Consider the following 18,281-nt stretch of genomic DNA (forward strand, 5'->3'; position numbering starts at 1 on the left):
ATGGCACCCAAAACCATAGAAATCAGAACTATAGGGAAAAAAGGACATGGCTTTGAATACTGTGGATCAAAGGGAGAAGAAAAAGACCTGTTAGTTAAATGGGATCAATGTGCTTTCCCAGAAATAATGGAAACCTTAGTAAGATAGGCCCTGGCACCTGAAGATTCTAAAGCAGCGGTTCTCAACCTGTGGGTCACGACCCCTTTGGGGGTCGAACGACCCTTTCACAGGGGTCGCCTAAGACCCTCCTGCATATCAGATATTTACAGTACAATTCATAACAGTAGCAAAATTAAAGTTATGAAGTAGCAACGAAAATAATTTTGTGGTTGGGGGTCACCAGAACATGAGGAACTATATTAAAGGGTCGCGGCATCAGGAAAGTTGAGAACCACTGTAAGGAAAAAGACCATGGGCTCAGGAGTAACACGGAAGTGGAGATGTGGTTTCCATGCCCCTCTTATGTCATTCGAGTGGAGACCCAGTAAGCCCAAGCCCCAAACAGGCAATTCAGCTGGCAGGTAAGAGGGATATAAACTAGGGCACAAGTAAAACAATTGTCTTTTCCTATGTGAACAACGGTAATAACCCATTACACATGACAGCACTTACTATGGGCCAGAAAGAACCACACTAAGTTCTTTAAATTAGTTCATTAACTCATTCAATGATCACGACAGCCCTATGGGAAAGTTGCTACTGTCTCTATGTTATGTATGAGGAGACCGAGGCACAGGGAGGCGAGGGAACTTGTGCAAGGCCATGCTGCTAGTGAGCAGTTTAAGGGACGCCAAGCTGAGACTTGGGTCCTTCTGCTCCACCTGACCTTCTGGCTTTGCTTTCTAAATCTCCCTTCCTGGGCTCATGTCTCTTTAAGTCTCTGGGGTCCTATAGTGAGTGGAAGGACATTGTGTTCCAGAGAGGGTGTTGCAGATTTCAAGGTGCTATGGTCTTACTTAGAATAAGCAAGGAGCAGCTCTGGCCTTATAGTATACTTGAGGGTATCCCCAACTCCTTTCCCTTTCATTCAAGAGCTCTGGGAAGTTCTCAGAGTAAATAAAGGAAGGAAGGAAGGAAAGAAGGAAGGAAGGGAGGGAGGGAGGGAGGGAGGGAGGGAGGGAGGGAGGGAGGGAGGAAGGGAGGAAGGGAGGAAGGAAGGAGGGAAGAAATTGGAAGGGAGAAAGGAAGGAAACTGTTCTCTTTGTAGTCCTTTTACTTCCCCATCAGGTGCCAAGGGGGCTCCTGAAATTTTGAATATGAGGCCCTCTTGTTAATGCCTAAAACTTGGTTAGTAACTATACCTAAAAGGTTGAGAGAGAACATTTGCACCCATGGATACATGAACACCTTGTACTAACTGCTTCCTACTTTCTGTCATCTCCCCCTCTTCCCCCCCGCCTTGCCACGCCAACCATCATCATGACTGGGGCACCTCTATGCCAAGGCTTCTAAAAGTTGGATCCCAGGCCACCTTCAGCTTATTAAAATAAAGATTCTGGGGGCTCACCTCTGACTGAGCTCTGGAGGTGGGGCTTCTGAACCTCCATTTACATAATTCCCCGGGGGTTCTCATGCACACCTAAGTTTGAGAGCCCCTGATTATGATCTGAAAATAATGTACTTCTTATGCTTTCCCTAGGGCTGGAGCAGTGATGTGATGAGAAAAGAAGATGGCTTTTGACCTCAGGACTTTTAATATATTCACAAACTAAGCTGGAATGACAGCGCCCTGAGATTTTTGCCTTTGGGCCTGCTGTGCTTCACTTAATCCTGTCAGTTCCCTGGTGATCTTTTCTGACCTTAAAAGAGTTTTTAAGCCCTTGACTTTGGGAAAATTTCAACCAGGAAATGTCTTTGACTTCAAAGTGAGCTGTAGCTGGGAGATTTTTTCTGGCATGTGTAGCTGGGAGATCCTTTCTGGCATGTGTCATAATGATAAGATGAGCTGAGGGTGAGGGAGGGGCAGCGCTCCACAGGTGGGCCTATGAACCCAGCAGTGTTTTGATCATTCTTAGCCTAAACTGCTTTAGTGTCATAAAAACCCAGGAGTTTCTCATCGTGGGAGTTAATGTCTGTAAATAAACCTATCTAACAATGCCTCCGATGTGTTTTCAGAATTCGAGAAAGTGTATGTGGTACGCATCTTTTATAAACTTCCTGTTTGGGCCCAGGGTTTACCTAAGAGCTATCAGCTGCCATGGCTGCTCCCCTGACACCCACATCTCTCACCTTTGTTCTTTTTTTTTCTAATGGCTCCCGTGAAGCATCCCCTGTTCCTTGAGGCGAAAAAGGTACCAGGTTGGAGATCTTCCTTGTGAGCCATCACAGATTTGGGTGTGATTCCTTTTCAGTTAGGATGTATGAGCAATGGATCTGCTGCAAGACATGAGCTCTCTTTGGTCTGATCTCAGCAGGGTTGGGTTTGATATCTGTTGTTTGTCAACAATTGCAGAGTCATGATGGAGGCCCATCCGTGTAAGGCACTGCAGGGGGTCCGGAGTGAGCAAGACCACTTCCCTATGCTTGGGAAACAGTCTGTGCAGAGGAAGGATAAAGCAAGTCCACACATGCTGGAGAGATAAACACCAAGAATGGAAGAACTCAGGGATTCAAAAGAGGCAGGAAAGGCTCAAACTCTCTTTCCTAATCAGGCCGGGGCATGAAGCAATTCCCCAGGCATTTTCCACAGGACTAGCCCAGAGGCAGCTTTATTAGGCCGTGGACCAGGCAGTGGTGTGATTTTAGGCAGGGCTCCCAGCCGCAAGCAGCGGTTCCCGGGTCTGTCATCCTCCTATCACTTTGTTCTAGGCCCTGAAAGCTTTCATTCTGGTGAGTTCTTCCTTTAATATGGATATTGCTGATGGGGCCTTAAATCATGTTGAGCTAGTATCTCAATATTTAGCTACATCCTCGAGGTGGGGAGGAGGTAACTAATTGACAGTAGAGTGAACACAAATCCATCTGGGATGGGGCTTGGGTTTGGCACTTGAGGGAGTTTAAGTGTGGGTTCAACTATAGTAATAAGAGTAGGAGGGGACGAAAAAGAAACTGCTCAGTTTATCTGTCTGCCAGAGGCTGGCTCAAGCTATCCTTTGAGGTTTCCCATTGATAACAAAGGAATATTTGATGAGCTTTAAATGGAATCAATACAGCCTTTTTTTTTTTGATTGACTGAAAAATTGATAATAGCACTTCACATTGAAAGACCTATAATTTTGCTTTAACTTAGTGATTCTACTCTTTTAAAAATTTAACATAATGAAATAATTATGAATGCACATGGATTTGATTCATTCTTTAGTTTTTAATTCAACAGATATTTATTGAGTACATACTACATGTCAGAGACTGTTCTAGGAACTGGGATTAATAATCGAAGTAGACCAAGTCCTGACCTCATGGATTTTATATTCTAGTTGGGAGGGAGAATAAACAAGGCATCATGTCACCAAATCTCATGGGCAGTTTTCAGCCCACACTTTATTAGCCCACACTCTCAGTGTCTTCCTTCAAGAATTACTTCATTTACTTGGTTTCTGAAACAGTGAATTCTCTTATTTTACTGCCTTAGTACCCTTTGTTGGATCCTCCTCATCTTCCTGACTTTATATTGGTGGACCCAGAGCTAAGTCTTCATATATTTTGCCCCTCCCTCACTCAACATCACTGTGCTGATCATCCAAAAGTATATTTCCAGCCTTAACTGCTCTCCTAAATTCCAGTCTGTCTTTTCAATCCAACTACCTACTTGACATCTCCACTTGGGATGTCTTCCCAAGCTTGAATGGCTTCCCAAACTTAATATGACCACCAAAATCAAACTCCTAATTTTCCACCCAGAATTATTCTTACTTGAGTCTTTTCCTTCTCAGTTAATGGCAAGTTTATTCTTGCAATGCTTTGGGAAAACCGTGGTATCATCCTTGACTTCTTTCTTTCTCTCACGGAGTCCACATCTGATCTATCAGGTTCAGCTAAAAAGATGTCCACCACAGCATTGTTTATAACACTCAAACTTGGAAATGATCTAACTGTTTAACAGTGGCAGATTGGTTAAATCATGGTACATGGAGCCGTTAAAAATATGTTACAGAAGGCACATGAAAAGGTGTTCAACATCATTAATTATTAGGGAAATGCAAATCAAAATCACCATGAGATATCATCTCACACCTCTTAGATGGGTGTCATAAAAATATAAGAAATAACTAATATTTGAGAAGATGCAGAGAAAAGGGAACCATCATATACTGTTGGTGGGAGTATAAATTGGTATAGCCAATATGGAAAACAGTATGGAGATTGCTCAAAAAATTAAGAATAGAACTAATATGTGATCCAGTTGAGGAGGCTAAAAGGCTAATTCCAATGTAACCCTGATATTTGGGGGTGGTGGTGGGGGGGCTAGCAATCTGAATCTGTGCCAGCAAGCCCAGTGTACATTCTTGATAACCTATAATTAAGTCACTACCTCTTTCCCAGAAACTGGTCTTGCAGAACCTGTTATATAAATATGGTGGCCATAAAACTGTGAACAGTGCACTGCCCTGGAGGGGGTGGTTATTAACGCTGGCACCAGGCCAGACCATCAGATATGGCCTGGAGACCCCCAACACCTGGGGACCTTCTTGCAAAACCCGCAAAAAGGACCAGAAGCATAATCCATATTTGTGGGACAAAGACACCAGAAAGATATAAAAGAGAAGCTCCCTGCATGTTATTTTACTCAGATTTGGAAAATTATTCTGCTGAGTCCGCCAGGGTAAATAAACAGTGTAACTCCTTTTCTCTAAAGCATCTCTTGGTTTTTCTCTGGTCTTCTGCAACACAGTAATTCCACTTCTGGATATTTATCTGAAGAATATAAAAACACTAATTTAAAAAGATATATACACCTCTATGTCCATTGCAGCATTATTTATAATAGCTAAGATATGGAAACAACCTAAATGTCCATCAACAGATGAATGGATAAAGAAGATATGGTATATATACAAGATGGAATACTACTTAGCAATAAAAAGATAAAATCTTGACATCTGTGACAATATGGATGAACCTTGAGAGTATTATGCCAAGCAAAATAAGTCAGACAGAGAAAGACAAATGTTGTATGATTAAAAAAAAAATCCCACATGAACAAAAAAAACAAAAAGAAACTCACAGAGGCAGACAACGGTTACCAGAGGGGGAGGGGGGGTGTAGGAGGGCAAAATGGGTAAAGAGGGTCAATTGCATGGTAATGGATGGAAACTAGACTTTCGGTGGTGAGTATGATGTAGAATATACAGATGTCAAATTATAACATTGTACACCTGACACTTATGCAATAATAATTATAAACTCTAGTTTCATTTATACCCTGAGTTGTCTCCCATCTCCCCACTGGATTGTTTTTAAGCAAATTCCAGCCATCATATTATTTAATATGTAAATTATATAATAACATTGTTATTAAACATTATAAAGAAATATGTGTAATATCTCATTTTGTAAACAATATATACGCATAGACAAAAGTCTGAGAGGGTAGCTATCTCTGAATCATTCTATCTGAATGACTACTGATGTCTTCTTTTGCTTGCATATATTTTCCACAATGAACACGTATTACATGGAGAAAAGATGATGGGGTAGGTGGGGTGGAGGAAGATACCGATGTCAGAAATTCTAGCTTTATTCCTTCCTAATCTTGATGACTTTAGTTCAGGCTAGGTACTTCACATTGTGAAACAGGAATAGCTACATTGTGAGGTGAGGAGCCTTGACTGTCAGCCTGTTTTCTCTCTGGACAGTCTGTAATTAAAAGACATCTATGTTATGCGACATCAGGGTTTCTCAACTTCAGCAATATGGGCATTTTGGGCTGGATAATTTTTTGTGTGGAAAACTATTCCTTGTTTTGGAGGACTTTTGGCAGCAGCCCTCTTCTCTATCCCTTAGATGTCAGCAGCATCCTCCCCGCACCATCTCCTGTTGTAACAACCAGAAATGCCTTCAGAAATTGGCCAAATGTTCCTGAGAGGCAAAATTAACCCAGTTTGAGAACCACTGCACTGCAGCATGTGTGCAAATTGGAAATGTATGAGGTCTAGGAGATTAGGGGTAAACAATGTTCTGTTTTACTCATTTTGTTGGCTCAAACCTCAAGGAGGATGTAATTTGTGATCTAATGAAAGCTGCTTTTGTGGTTTACTGACCTGCATGCATGTTGAATTAACCAATGTAAGACTCAGTGGTTAATGATTATCTGCATTTTTGAAACATATCCAGAAACAACCAAGACAAGTTCAACTCTATGGGAAAAGCAAAGGTCGTGAATGAAAGATTGCTTTTCAGCTATGACAGTGATTGGATTTGCCTCCCATTTCACTTATCAACTGACTATTCATTATCATCCATGACACAGGGAAATACTGTGTGGAAGTTAAAAATGGGAGATTTCTTCCTAGAAAGTTAATGGTGCTATATACATATAAACAGTTCCTTTTAATTAGTAATAAACACATGGAGACATAAACACATGCACTTGCTTGAATTCTTCAAAAACAGTTGCAAAAGATAAGAAAGGGGGCATTTCAATATTGCACTTTATTTAAATTTTATAATGGAAACATTATTAGAGAACCAGAGACATGAGATAAGGGAAAATATGAGGTCATTTTCCCCATTCTCTTCAAGGGCTACACTGTTCTATGTGTCTCCCCTCTCCACCCCCCAGTCCAGTCTTCATTTTTTTAAATATATCTTATTGACTTTTTACAGAGAGGAAGGAAGAGAGCTAGAGAGCTAGAAACATCGATCAGTTGCCTCCTGCACATCTCCTACTGGGGATGTGCCCGAAACCCAGGTACATGCCCTTGATGGGAATCGAACCTGGGACCTTTCAGTCCACAGACCGACGCTCTATCCACTGAGCCAAACCGGTTTCGGCTAAATATTCCCATTTTAATAATATAGGATACTCCTCATTTTTCCCCTCTGAAGAGTAATTCAACAGATGAGCAGAGGGCATAAATTAGTGATATCATAATCTTCAAAAGATTACACCTTTAGTTAGTGACATTGTGTTGGTCGCATGAAAAATACAACTTCTACCTAGGTTTATCAAGCACAATATAAATCGTGTCTTAAATGGCATTACACAATTATACAACTAATAGAGTGCACTTGTGGGATCTTGAAGCTTCGTGGCTGTTTCTTGCATTGTTGGGTACTCCTAATTCCAGGAGAACAAATCTCTGTATACTTTCTTATATTTACCTACGTTGGAATCAATGCTTACATTTTGCTTTTCATGATAATAAACATCCAGGCTTTTCTTTAATGATAAATAATAAAAATAATTGCTATTAATTGAGTATCGTCTGTGGACTAAACATGTAATATTTTATTCAATCTTTGTAACCTTACCAGATATATAGGTCTACTTGTCCATGAAAAAACTGAGGCTCAAAAAGATTAAGTACTTTGTCCAAAGTCTCACAGCTTTTGAAAGGCAGAATCTTGATTCAACACACAGTTCATATCTGACATCTCAGCTCACGTTGTTTATGTGAAGTTCTCTCTGAGAGTTTGTATCAGGAAAAATGCATTTTCTTGGATTCTTTAAAACAAAGCCATCTGCAATAGCTGGAGGGCCGCACCTAAGAAAAAACAGAAGTCAGTCCCATTGAACCACTCGGGAGCCTGAGGGCCTGGTGTGCCCAGGGAATGAACTAGATTGCGTTGGGTTCTGTCACATGTAAGGAAAGAGCCCAAGTGCGTTTACAGTGACAAAGAATAAACTGAGTCTTTCTTAAGCCAGGGGGTTTTAGAGAGGAGGGCCCGCAGTGGAAAATTCCTGAAATTCAAGTGGGGTATAGCAGAGGGGGCTCCATGTCTCTGTTGTCCCTTCTGTAGGCTCCTAAGGGGCGAGGATAGGTCAGCAGAGGTAGTCTACAGACAAACATGAAAAATGCGAGCGTAAAGTATGAAAAAAAATGTGGCCACAGCTAAAGAAAACAAACCCAAATCCGAACCTAAACCTAAAACCCAAACCACAAAAGGGTTGTGGGGAAGAATTTTACCAATATTTGCAAATGGAACAGCCAACACTGGCCTTCAGGCTGTGAGCCTTTCGTCTGATTAATTAAGGTCAAGGTGGTGGTGAAAATGCCAGCTGGGGAGCATTTTGCTGAAAGATAAATTTGTCCCTCTGTATCTGCGCAAGACAGCAGGGAGGTGTGCGTGTGGAGCTAAATTAATTTGATTTACATCATGCCAGTATCTTCTGTTCTCTCTCCCTGCTGTCAGTTATCTTGTGTGTGTTTTTTTCCCGCTCCTCCTTCACCCCCACACATTTCATAACACGGAGAGAAAGCAGGGATTAGCTTCAGGCAGAATTTAGAAATGGAATAACTCTAATTTGATTATTCTGCACTGAGCGAGTGCTGTTCTCTCCTCCTCCTCCCTCTTCTTTCTGGAGGGAGAGAATTTGTGAACCTGAGCATAAGTGCGATGCATTTTTGTATTGTGCTCAATGGCACGAGCTGCTTGACAATCAGAACTTGCTCCTTATAGCAAAACCTGGCAGCTCACCTATCCTCCTGCTGTGTGTCTGCACCAACCCATACTAGAAAATGAAGTTGCGGCCCAGGATCCCTCCAGTTAGGAATGCGCTTTTTCTGGCCACAGCTTTCAGCTCCGCCAGGCCCCGGAGGCCGGGCCGGAGTGAGCCTCCTCCGACACCCCCGAGGTGAGGGCTGGGGCTCGGGGTCTTGCCCAGCCGAGCCGCCTGCACCCCGGGACCCCGCCTGGCCCTCCACGCCTCGCCCTTCCAGCGGCCGGCGCGCTCGGCTGGGATGGATAAGGTTACGCCGAGGCTTCCTTGGACGGGAGGGAGGGAGGCGGGTCCGAGCCCGCGCCCTGGCCGGCGGGGGTGTTGCCACAGTTGGCAGCTCGGGACCGCGGGGCCACATCCCTGCTGCGGGCGGGCGGGCGGACGGGCGCCGCCGAACGCAGCCCCGAGGTCGGCCCGGCCATGGCGAGGGACAGGCCGCCCGGGAGGGGCTGCAGCCCCCTGAGCCGCTGCCTGCTGGGCGCCGCGCTGCTGCTGGGCCTGCGGCTCTGCGCGGAGCTGCGGCGCGCCGGCCCCCGGCCCCCGGCCCGCAGCGCCCCGCCCCGGCCGCCCGCGCCGCACCTGCCGCCCGCGCCCGGCCCCGCGCGCGGCGCCAGCAGGAGGCAGGTGACCTACGTGCGCAGCGGGCGCCGGGCCCCGCCCGGGGGCGGCGGGAGCGGGACGCTGGAGACGGGCTGCTGCGCCCCGCGCGGGCGCCCGGGCCGGAAGGTCAGTGGCAAACGTGCAGTCTGGGGCTCTAGACGCCACCCCCCTCCTCCACCGCCCGCGGGGCCCTGCGCTCGGGCTTCGCAGGCCGTCCCGCTGGGACCGTCAGGAAGTCTGAACCCTGCGCTCGCTCGGGCGGCTCCCCTGGTGCGTCGTTCACTGCAGCGAAGTGCGGCTGAGCAGAGTCCATGCGTTTCCCACCACGGTTTGCTGGCGGCCCCTGCCTGCCAGCCACGCGGCCACGCGGGCACGCGGGGCGCAGGACGGGGTCCTGCTTCTCACTCACATTTGAGTGAGGGGAGGGGATGGGGGATGGGCACTGACAAGGAAGAAGTGGTGATTTTGTGTATATTCTGTACTTGCCCCAATGTTCTCCTCGAGGCCTGGACAGAACTGGGTCTGTGTGCGCTGTGAATGGCTTTCCCACCACCTTGCTCGCGGTGAGGAAGGTCCACTCTGCGGCGAATCTCCCTTGAATTACACCACAGACGGCGGGTGGCTGGCGCGGGGCGAGAGGGTGAGCTCCAGCACCTCTTAATGCGGAGTTAATGTGAACCTGGAGGACTGAAGCAATAACGGGGGTTTGCTCTGCCTACCTCACTAGCCTCTGGGCTCACACCTCACCAAGTGGGCCAGTTTTAACCTCAGATTATGAAGCTTCTGGCTCCCACCCTCCTTTTAGAGCGCAGTAATTTACTTGGTGCTTGGGAGTGAGAAGACTGAGAACTGCAGGTATGAGCTTGCCTGGTGCTTATACCCATCAACCTCGACCGAGTGCTCTTTGTTGCCTGGTTTTCTCTTTTTTCTTTTAAGCATCCCTCTTCCCGTTCCTCACCACCGTCCTCCGGAGGAATGAGAAAAACTCTTCCTTTGATCTCCTTTAGCTTCCTAGTTCTAACCTATTTTTTCATACCCCCACCCACAGTATTTCTTCCACGTCTTTCCTTTCCTCCACCTCCTCTTCAAGCCTTTCCCTCTCTCTTTCCCCACCATTGTGCTCCCATCAGTGCTATCTTCCTGGATAAACTCAAATATGTTTTTCTGCCTCCAGAGCCTCATTTCCAGAAGAATGCAGCCACTTCTTCTCCATGTTCTTAATGCAAGTTCCATGGTACCATGTTATGCATCCAACACACTTTGCCAAGGGCTTACCAGGTCCCAGATGCTGCAGCAGGTGCTGGGGGTACAAAAACGGGTTCAAAGTCTAGTTGGGGAGGTGCTCGGCACAGGCCTCCAATAATGTGACCGATGCTATCATTGCAGTCTTGAACTGTACCTGTGGAGTCAAGAAAGGCTAACTGAGAGGGAACATTTGACCTAGGGCTTGATATTTCTTACAAGTTCAGGCTCTTTTGTCTCTCTGGATATTCTTAAATCTCCCATCCTTGATGCCGTCAACCCCACTCTGCACTCTTCATGTCACAGCCGCCCTTAGCCTCCATTGTTTCTGTTGTCACCTGCCCAAGAATCGCTCTTAGTCTCTACTTCAAAGTGTCTGTAACCGGAGCCTGTCCGACAAGTGGAAAAGTTTGGGATGCACAGCCTCAGAGGCTCACTGGAGAGGAAGTTCATAGCCACCACCTTTAGGAGGCTGCAGGGATCCAGGCTGGCGTAGGTGGTGGCTCAGAGATGTGGTAGAATGCAGGTGTGAGAAGTAGTTGGTTCTGGTTATACACTGAGTGGCCAGATTGTTATGACTACCTGACGTTTGTAGGCAAATTAGCCGTACACTGCATCGTATGGGATATGGAAGCCGAAGGCCTGTTTGAACACCTTTGCTGTCTGCAGTTACCAAGATAAAATGTCTCCAATTCGCACAGGAACACAAGGATTGGACAGTCGAGCATTGGAAAAAAGTCATGTGATCTGATGAATCACGTTTCCAGTTGCATCATGCAGATGGCAGAGTGAGAATTTGGTGGAAACAGCATGAAAGCATGCACCCCACATGCATGAGTACAACCCTTAAAGCTGGTGGGGCAGTGTTATGGTTTGGGGCATGATTTGGGCCCTTTAATTCATGTGGAACAACGTCTGAATAGCACAACATACCTAAGTATCGTTGCTGATCAGGTTCATCCTATCATGTTGATGGTGTGTCCCAATGGAGATGGCTTCTTCCAAGACAATGTGCCATGCCATGGTGCTCATATTGTGCAGGAGGGCTATCAAGAACATGAGGGAGACTTTACCTTGCTTAGGTGGCCCCCACAATCACCAGATCTCAATCCAATTGAGCATTTGTGGGACGAAGTTCAAAGAGCCATCAGGCAGCTGGTTCCACAACCATCAAATCTCACAGAACTGGACAGTGCTATTCATCAGGCATGGTGTCAGATTCCTCGCATCACCTTTCAACATCTCGTGGAGTCAATGCCAAGAAGAATCGCTGCAGTATTGAAGGCAAAAGGTGGCCCAACGAAGTACTGATGGGGTGGTCATAATAATCTGGCCACTCACGTTCAAATATATCCCACGTTCAAAGGCTATTAAATTGTGCTGTTTACCCATATCTTCAGAAAAAAATCACTTCTGTCATGGTAAACAACCTGCTTCCCTATTTATAATGGTCTGGCCCACTAGCAACTTCAGCGTGAAATTATAGCTAATTTGCCTACAAACGTCAGGTGGTCATAACAATCTGGCCACGCAGTGTATTCTGAAGGTAGGTGAGGGAGTAGTTTTCTGTTGTCGCTGTCATTTAGTTTTTTGTTTTGGAAGGAATGGATGGAAGTCAGGAATTTGGTTTTAAACGTGTTGAGTTTGAGATATCCTTCAGACATCCAGGTGGAAATGTCAAACAGGCAGTTGGACATACAGGTCTGTAGTTGGAGGACATGTCCAGGTTGAAGATAGAAATGTGGGGGTCATCAGTGCACAGTGTCACTAAAGCCATGAGGTGTAGAGATCAACTAGGGAGTGAGGCTAACAAAGATGAGAGATTTAGTCTGAGCCCGGGGCTCAGTTTTATTAAAATTAAGTTAGAAAAAACCAAAAGGGAATATTTGTATAGAGCAGGGGTGGGGAACTTTTTTTCTGCCAAGGGCCATTGGGATATTTATTTATTTAATTTATCTTTATTGTTGAAAGTATTACAGATGTCCCCTTTATTTGTTTTCCCCATTGACTCCCTCCTCCTCCCCTCAACCGCCTCTTCCAAGCCTTCACCACACCATTGTCTTTGTCCATGGGCTATGCATATATGCATATAAATTCCCTGGTTAATCTCTCCTCCCCCGCCCTCACCTTCCCTCTAATATTCACCAGTCTGTCCCATGGTTCTATGTCTCTAGATCTGTTTTGTTCATTAGATTCCACCTATGAGTGAGATCACGTGATACTTATCTTTCTCTGACTGGCTTATTTTGCTTAGCATAATACATTTGGATATTTATAATACCATTTTGGGCCATACAAAAGTATCAACTTGAAAATTAGCCTGCTATGTTTGATCAAACATTTAACTCACCCCTAATGCCTTGGCAGAGCCAGACAAAATGATTTTGTGGGCGTTATATGTCCTGCAGGCCAGATATTCCTCACCCCTGGTAGAGAGTTTGGTGTGTTGTAAACACTCAGTGATGGTAGCTTTAATTTTCACTATTCTGTTCCAAGTCTTTAGCCTCAGCCATTCCCCAAATGTGATATGTTGTTATAACCTATTTTCTTTCCATCCTTGAACACTCAGCTCAAGGATGTTGCTTAGAAATCTTCCTATTATCAATCCTTCTTCCATGCTGATCTTCTCCCAATTTGAGATGACAACCGAAATGCATTCCCAATTTGTGACTTGCTTTGCACATGTTGTGACCTGGTAATCCATTTCAGACGGAATGTTTTGTTTCCAGAGTTGTTCTTGATGGAAAGGATTGTGTTTCCTAAAGTGATGCCTAGTCAATGCTTCCTCCTGAAAAATGCTTACACTCTTGTGTAACAAATAGAAGAATCTACTTTAATCTATTATGCATGACTTTAAATGTTTTTGGTTTAAAAAATATAAGGAAGGAGTGAGTTTATTCCTATTTTTAAAATATTATCTTTTTAGCCTCCTAAGGAAAAATTCTCCCTGGATTTCCTTCCCCCTGGCTATTTAGTTATTTATTTACTTATTTTCAGGGTATACATTCTAATTTTCCCAAATTCCTAGATAGTGGGAATCTTGACTTTGTTTTTTTTGTTTGTTTGTTTGTTTTTTTTAAGTTGGATTAAAATGTTCCTCAAAACTGGAAAGACCAGTTAATTGATCTGTTCTCTCACTTCTGGGAATAGAGCTCAATATCCCTTATCTTCCAGGGGGACAAATCTTGTTCCGCCTTAGCCTACCATCAAGATGTGCTGAAATATAAGCTGAAGGCATCATTAAATAATTTATAAAGTTAAAGTTTGGAAGTTACATGTTGAACTCCTTGGATCTTATTTTACTTAATTTTTGTTTGTTGAGAATCAACAGTGTTATTTAGATTCTTGGGTACTTGCCATAGGCACCTACCAGATTGGTTGGTGAAGGAGGAAAAGCTCCATCTATTTTGAGGATGGCTTTCTGGATGGATGAAAACCTGCATGAAATAATTGGTTTGCCGAGTGTTTCTTGTCAACATGCTTCCTTTGTTAGAGGAACAAAAATTCAGTGATTATATTGCCACCTTGATCGTAGCTTATGCTTCTCTTAAAGAAAACAGTCCTTATAAAAAAGAGAAGTGTAGTCCTCACTTCATCCCTTCTTTCAGCAAGCCATGCAAGAACTAGCTCTACATATTAAAACCTCTTTCACATCAGGGTTTCTGATCTTAGAGCACTGTGAACTGAGGGCTCATAATAATGATGGATAAATATTGCCCTTTTTGCTTAGGACTAGCCTGGAACCCATACATTTTTGTATAGTACAGAGGCTTTAAGCATTCCACCAGGGCTTGTGGTCTCCTAATTCTGCATACTATGCATGCATCAAAGTATCACTGTAATTCTTTTTCTTTCTTTCCCTTCTCTCTGTTTTTCTGTCTGTGTCTCTCTCTGATCTTTTTTTCCCCTTAAGCAGACATTGACTATGATTACATGGGTAAAGTTCTTTTTGGGGGCGCTTATAGAGGACTAAGATATGTTTCTCTATGATTGATGCTTCTTTATGAAGTCTTGGGCAGATGTTTCCTTACAGGTTGGCAATCCACCTAAACGACAGCAGCAGAACATATAGCTCGTTTGTGCAGGAGAGGCACTCACACAGGAGCCAAGCTTCCTGAAGAAATTTCTCCTCTCTTATCGAAGATATTTTCCTTGACATTTAATATGTTGGATAGAAAAGTGACTTCTGAGTCACAGAGCCACAGAACCCAGCAATGTGCTGGCTTGGTTTGTTAGTCACAGATCCTTTGGAACAGTGTGTCAGAAAGAAAAAAAAATGTTTCCTCTTCTCCTGAAAAACCATATGGCAAAATTTGGCCGTTCTTCATCACTTCTCTCTTCCTCTTAGTTTTCTAATTCTGCCATTATCATCAGAAAGGAAGAGGAAAAAATGGCATCATATGCCCCTTGATGTATCCAATTGCCTCAAAATTCCTTATTCTTTACAAAAAAACAAACAAACCTTGAAGGTAGGTTTGAATTGCTTGTCAAATATGGCCCAGCGGTAGTTTCCAGTACTTAGGATTTTTCTGTGTACTTACACCTCTGTCCTTCACCAACATTAATCAATCCTCTCACACTGTCCTCAGGAGGCAAAGCCTTTTCATTTTAAACGAAGTCATTGAGGGTAATTGAATGCTCTCCAGCAATACGTGGGTGTGAAATAGCAGTTGCTTAGTTTCACAGAGAGAAAGACAGGTTTTGAATAAAACTTTGATGTGCCTTCCATGGGGAACAGGCCTCTGCACTCCTCCCAAACCCCACACTTCCTCAGAGAGCAGCCTGTGCGCAAAAGAACAGCTAATGGAGGCTCCATTCTTTTTCAGCAATTGGTGGTGGAGCTTTTAGGTTTTTGAGAGCAGGTTGTCCAGTACATTTTCTCCGAGGAATGGGAAGCCTTATTAGCTTTCCTGAATTGGATTTCTATCTTAGTCTGTGAAGAGAATCAGAACGAGGTAGTGAAACTGGAGACTGTCAAGGGTGGTAGGCATTTGAGTTTTCCATCTGTGCTGGGGTACCTTTGGAGTCTTTGTGCTTGTAAGCAGTTTGGCTCTTGATTCTATAATTCATAGAAAGTCACCGGAGCCTGCTTCATTTACCCCAAGACACACACGAAGGCTGGAATCTACCAGCGCTGATAAGCTTTGTTAATCTGAAAATAAAGTCCAAAGTGAAAGGCAACAAGTGTTTATTTGAGATCTTAGAATAGCTATTTGGGAAACGTAGATTCAGGCAGAAACTCAAATAGTGTTCCGGTGATGGGGTGAAGGCAAGAGTTTTTTAATGAGAAAAGGAAGGGAGCCCTAGCCAGTTTGGCTCGGTGGATAGAGCGTTGGCCTGCGGACTGAAGGGTCCCAGGTTCAATTTTGGTCAAGGGCACATGCCCAGGTTGCGGGCTCGATCCCCAGTGGGGGGCATGCAGGAGGCAGCCAATCAATGGTTCTCTCTCATCATTGATGTTTCTGTCTCTCCCTCTTCCTTCCTCTCTGAAATCAATACAAATATATTAAAAAAAAAAAAAAGGGGAGGGAAATAATTACATGAATAGAATAAAGACATTTCTATTGGTGTTAACAAGCTAAGTTACTCTTTAGCTATACATGGCTGGTTACTGATTCTAAAGAATGTTCACAATTATCAGTCCTTGTGAGAGGAGGTCTGCTTTCCTGTTAGCTTTGCAAACAGTTATTTGTAAAACAGTGTTGGCTTGACCCCGTCCAAAGGTTATTTTGCCCATGTCAAACATTCTAAAGTTTCAAGGAGCAAGATGTGCAAGACCTTTCCTTTGGGATGACGGTTTTGATTCCATTTAAAAATGGTTCTATTTATATGAATTCTCTTTTTTACGGTAAAATTTTTTTATATTTAGAAGTAGCCAGCTGGACTCAGTTTAGATGATCACAATTTTGTTGGGAGCATCCAAAACATAACCAGGAGCCAGTCAAACTTATGTGTTCTTTTCTCTATGAGGCCTGATCAGAGTGTGGACCTTGGCCATGTCAATGTCATAGAATTTCTTCACAGCCAGTAGGATGTGGTGCTTGTTGGTCTTAACATTCACAATGAACACAAGTGTATTGTTGTCTTCTATTTTTCATGGCTGATTCGGTAGTCGGGGAATTTGATGATAGCATAGTGGTAAAGTTTATTTTATCCTGGGGGTGCTCTTCTGAGGATATGTGAGCTGCCTTCAGAGCTCCAATGTCTTGGGGTGACATTGGAAGGTGGGTGACGGGTGGATCTTCTTTTTCGTGTGGCTGTGGACGCCTTTCAGCACTGCTTTTTTTGCCCTCAAAGCCTTTGCTTTGGCTTTGGAGGGGCAGTGACTTCTTTCTTTGCTTTCGGGGCCATCTTTGTGAAAAGCCATTTATATCAATTTTCTCAGCTTCTTTTAAAAGCACCCCTTGCGTTCTCTAGACACCTCAGATTGGTTCCATTAATAATCTAAGGCGTTTTCTGCTAATAGAGGAGGAGAAAATTTGTTGTTTAAGAAGCATTTTTATTCTGCTCAAATGATAGAGACAAAATTGAGTTTTATGAGTCTACAAGACCATCTGTAATTTAAACTAACAGCAAGATGGGTTGTTAGTTGATGGCTCAGGAGGTAAATTTGACCATGAAGAATTTTGTTGGAGTCACACTGTGTTTTAAGTATTTGAACATACACATCTTTAGATGGGGCATATAGTGTCCAGTGGAGTCCAGCTTGGCTCTCTCTCCATGTACATTAACTGTCTGACCTCTGAAGGCATTTGAAGTTGCAACCCCTGAGCCAAATGTCAAAATCAACAGTTAGCCAGATGTTTTCCCAGTGAGGTTAAGGCTGCTAAACTCAGTGGCAGCATGGCACATAGATTTGCAAAAGCTGAAGGTCATTTGTGATAAAGAAAGATGAGTTATCCAAGACTTGAGTTAGATGCTGGGGTGAGTAAGATTGTAGGGGAGTATGTTTAATGTAATCTTCTTTTGGTTGTAAACAGTAAAAATGGATGGACCCTAGCCTAGCTTAAGAAAAAAAAAAAAAGAATAAATTTATTGGGGAAAACCTCACTGAATTGGAAGAAGAGCTAACTGACCAACATGTGAAGCAGAGAAGGAATGGGGCTGCTCTGGAAATCCCAGCTTTCTTTAACCTTCTCCCTAAAGTGCCACCATAACAAGACTCACCTCCCTCACTCGACACCCCACTCAGACTCTTAGATACACCCTGGATCAACCAGCTCAAGCCACAAGCCATAAATAGCCTAGGACCTGCCTCCCTGTCCTCAAAGCCATTTTTAGGGAAAGGGGAAACTTCTCTAAGTTACCCCATGAAGTCAAATCCTTGACATTCCTTAATTATTCATATAATTACTGCACCGTTTTGCCCATAGGGTTTTGTTTTTTTCATATTTTATTCCATTATTTTAACTAATCCAGTTCAGGGATCTTGAGCGTGAGCACCTAGAAATAGAGTGTAGTTTTGTTTTGTCTTGGTTTGTTTTTAATAATGTCCAAGCCTAGCATTTATGATTCTGTGTGTATTTTTTTTATTGGTTAACTATTTCTCTGTTTCTCTGTCTAGATGCGTTTTTATAGATAACCTTATTTCCAGATAGCATTTGGCAGTAAGTTGGCAGCTTGTCTATACTTCTGATATTTTTATTGAGATGGGTATATATGCACATAAGATCTATGTAGATGCAATGTTTTGTTGTTTGTTTTTTTCTTTGCTTAGGAAAAGTTATTTATGAGGACTTTAAATAGAGAAAGTAAATATAATCAGTATGCAGCCCATGATCCCAATTAGAGTTCTCAAACCAAAGTTAGAGTCTTGTGTGTTTTTTGAGCCCCCCCC

General features: G+C 43.6%; 1 protein-coding gene across 1 annotated transcript in view; it reads left to right on the top strand.

Moving 5' to 3' along the window:
* Positions 1–8,767: 8,767 nt before the first annotated feature.
* Positions 8,768–18,281, top strand: part of METTL24 (methyltransferase like 24) — an 84,017-nt gene continuing 74,503 nt past the window's right edge. Inside the window, exon 1 of the mRNA XM_036317946.1 lies at positions 8,768–9,328. Coding sequence (XP_036173839.1) covers positions 9,023–9,328 — 306 coding nt within the window. The 5' untranslated portion in view covers positions 8,768–9,022. The remainder of the gene's footprint in view (positions 9,329–18,281) is intronic.

Source organism: Myotis myotis, unplaced genomic scaffold (genome assembly GCF_014108235.1).
Source record: "Myotis myotis isolate mMyoMyo1 unplaced genomic scaffold, mMyoMyo1.p scaffold_m19_p_7, whole genome shotgun sequence".
NCBI classification, from domain to species: domain Eukaryota; kingdom Metazoa; phylum Chordata; class Mammalia; order Chiroptera; family Vespertilionidae; genus Myotis; species Myotis myotis.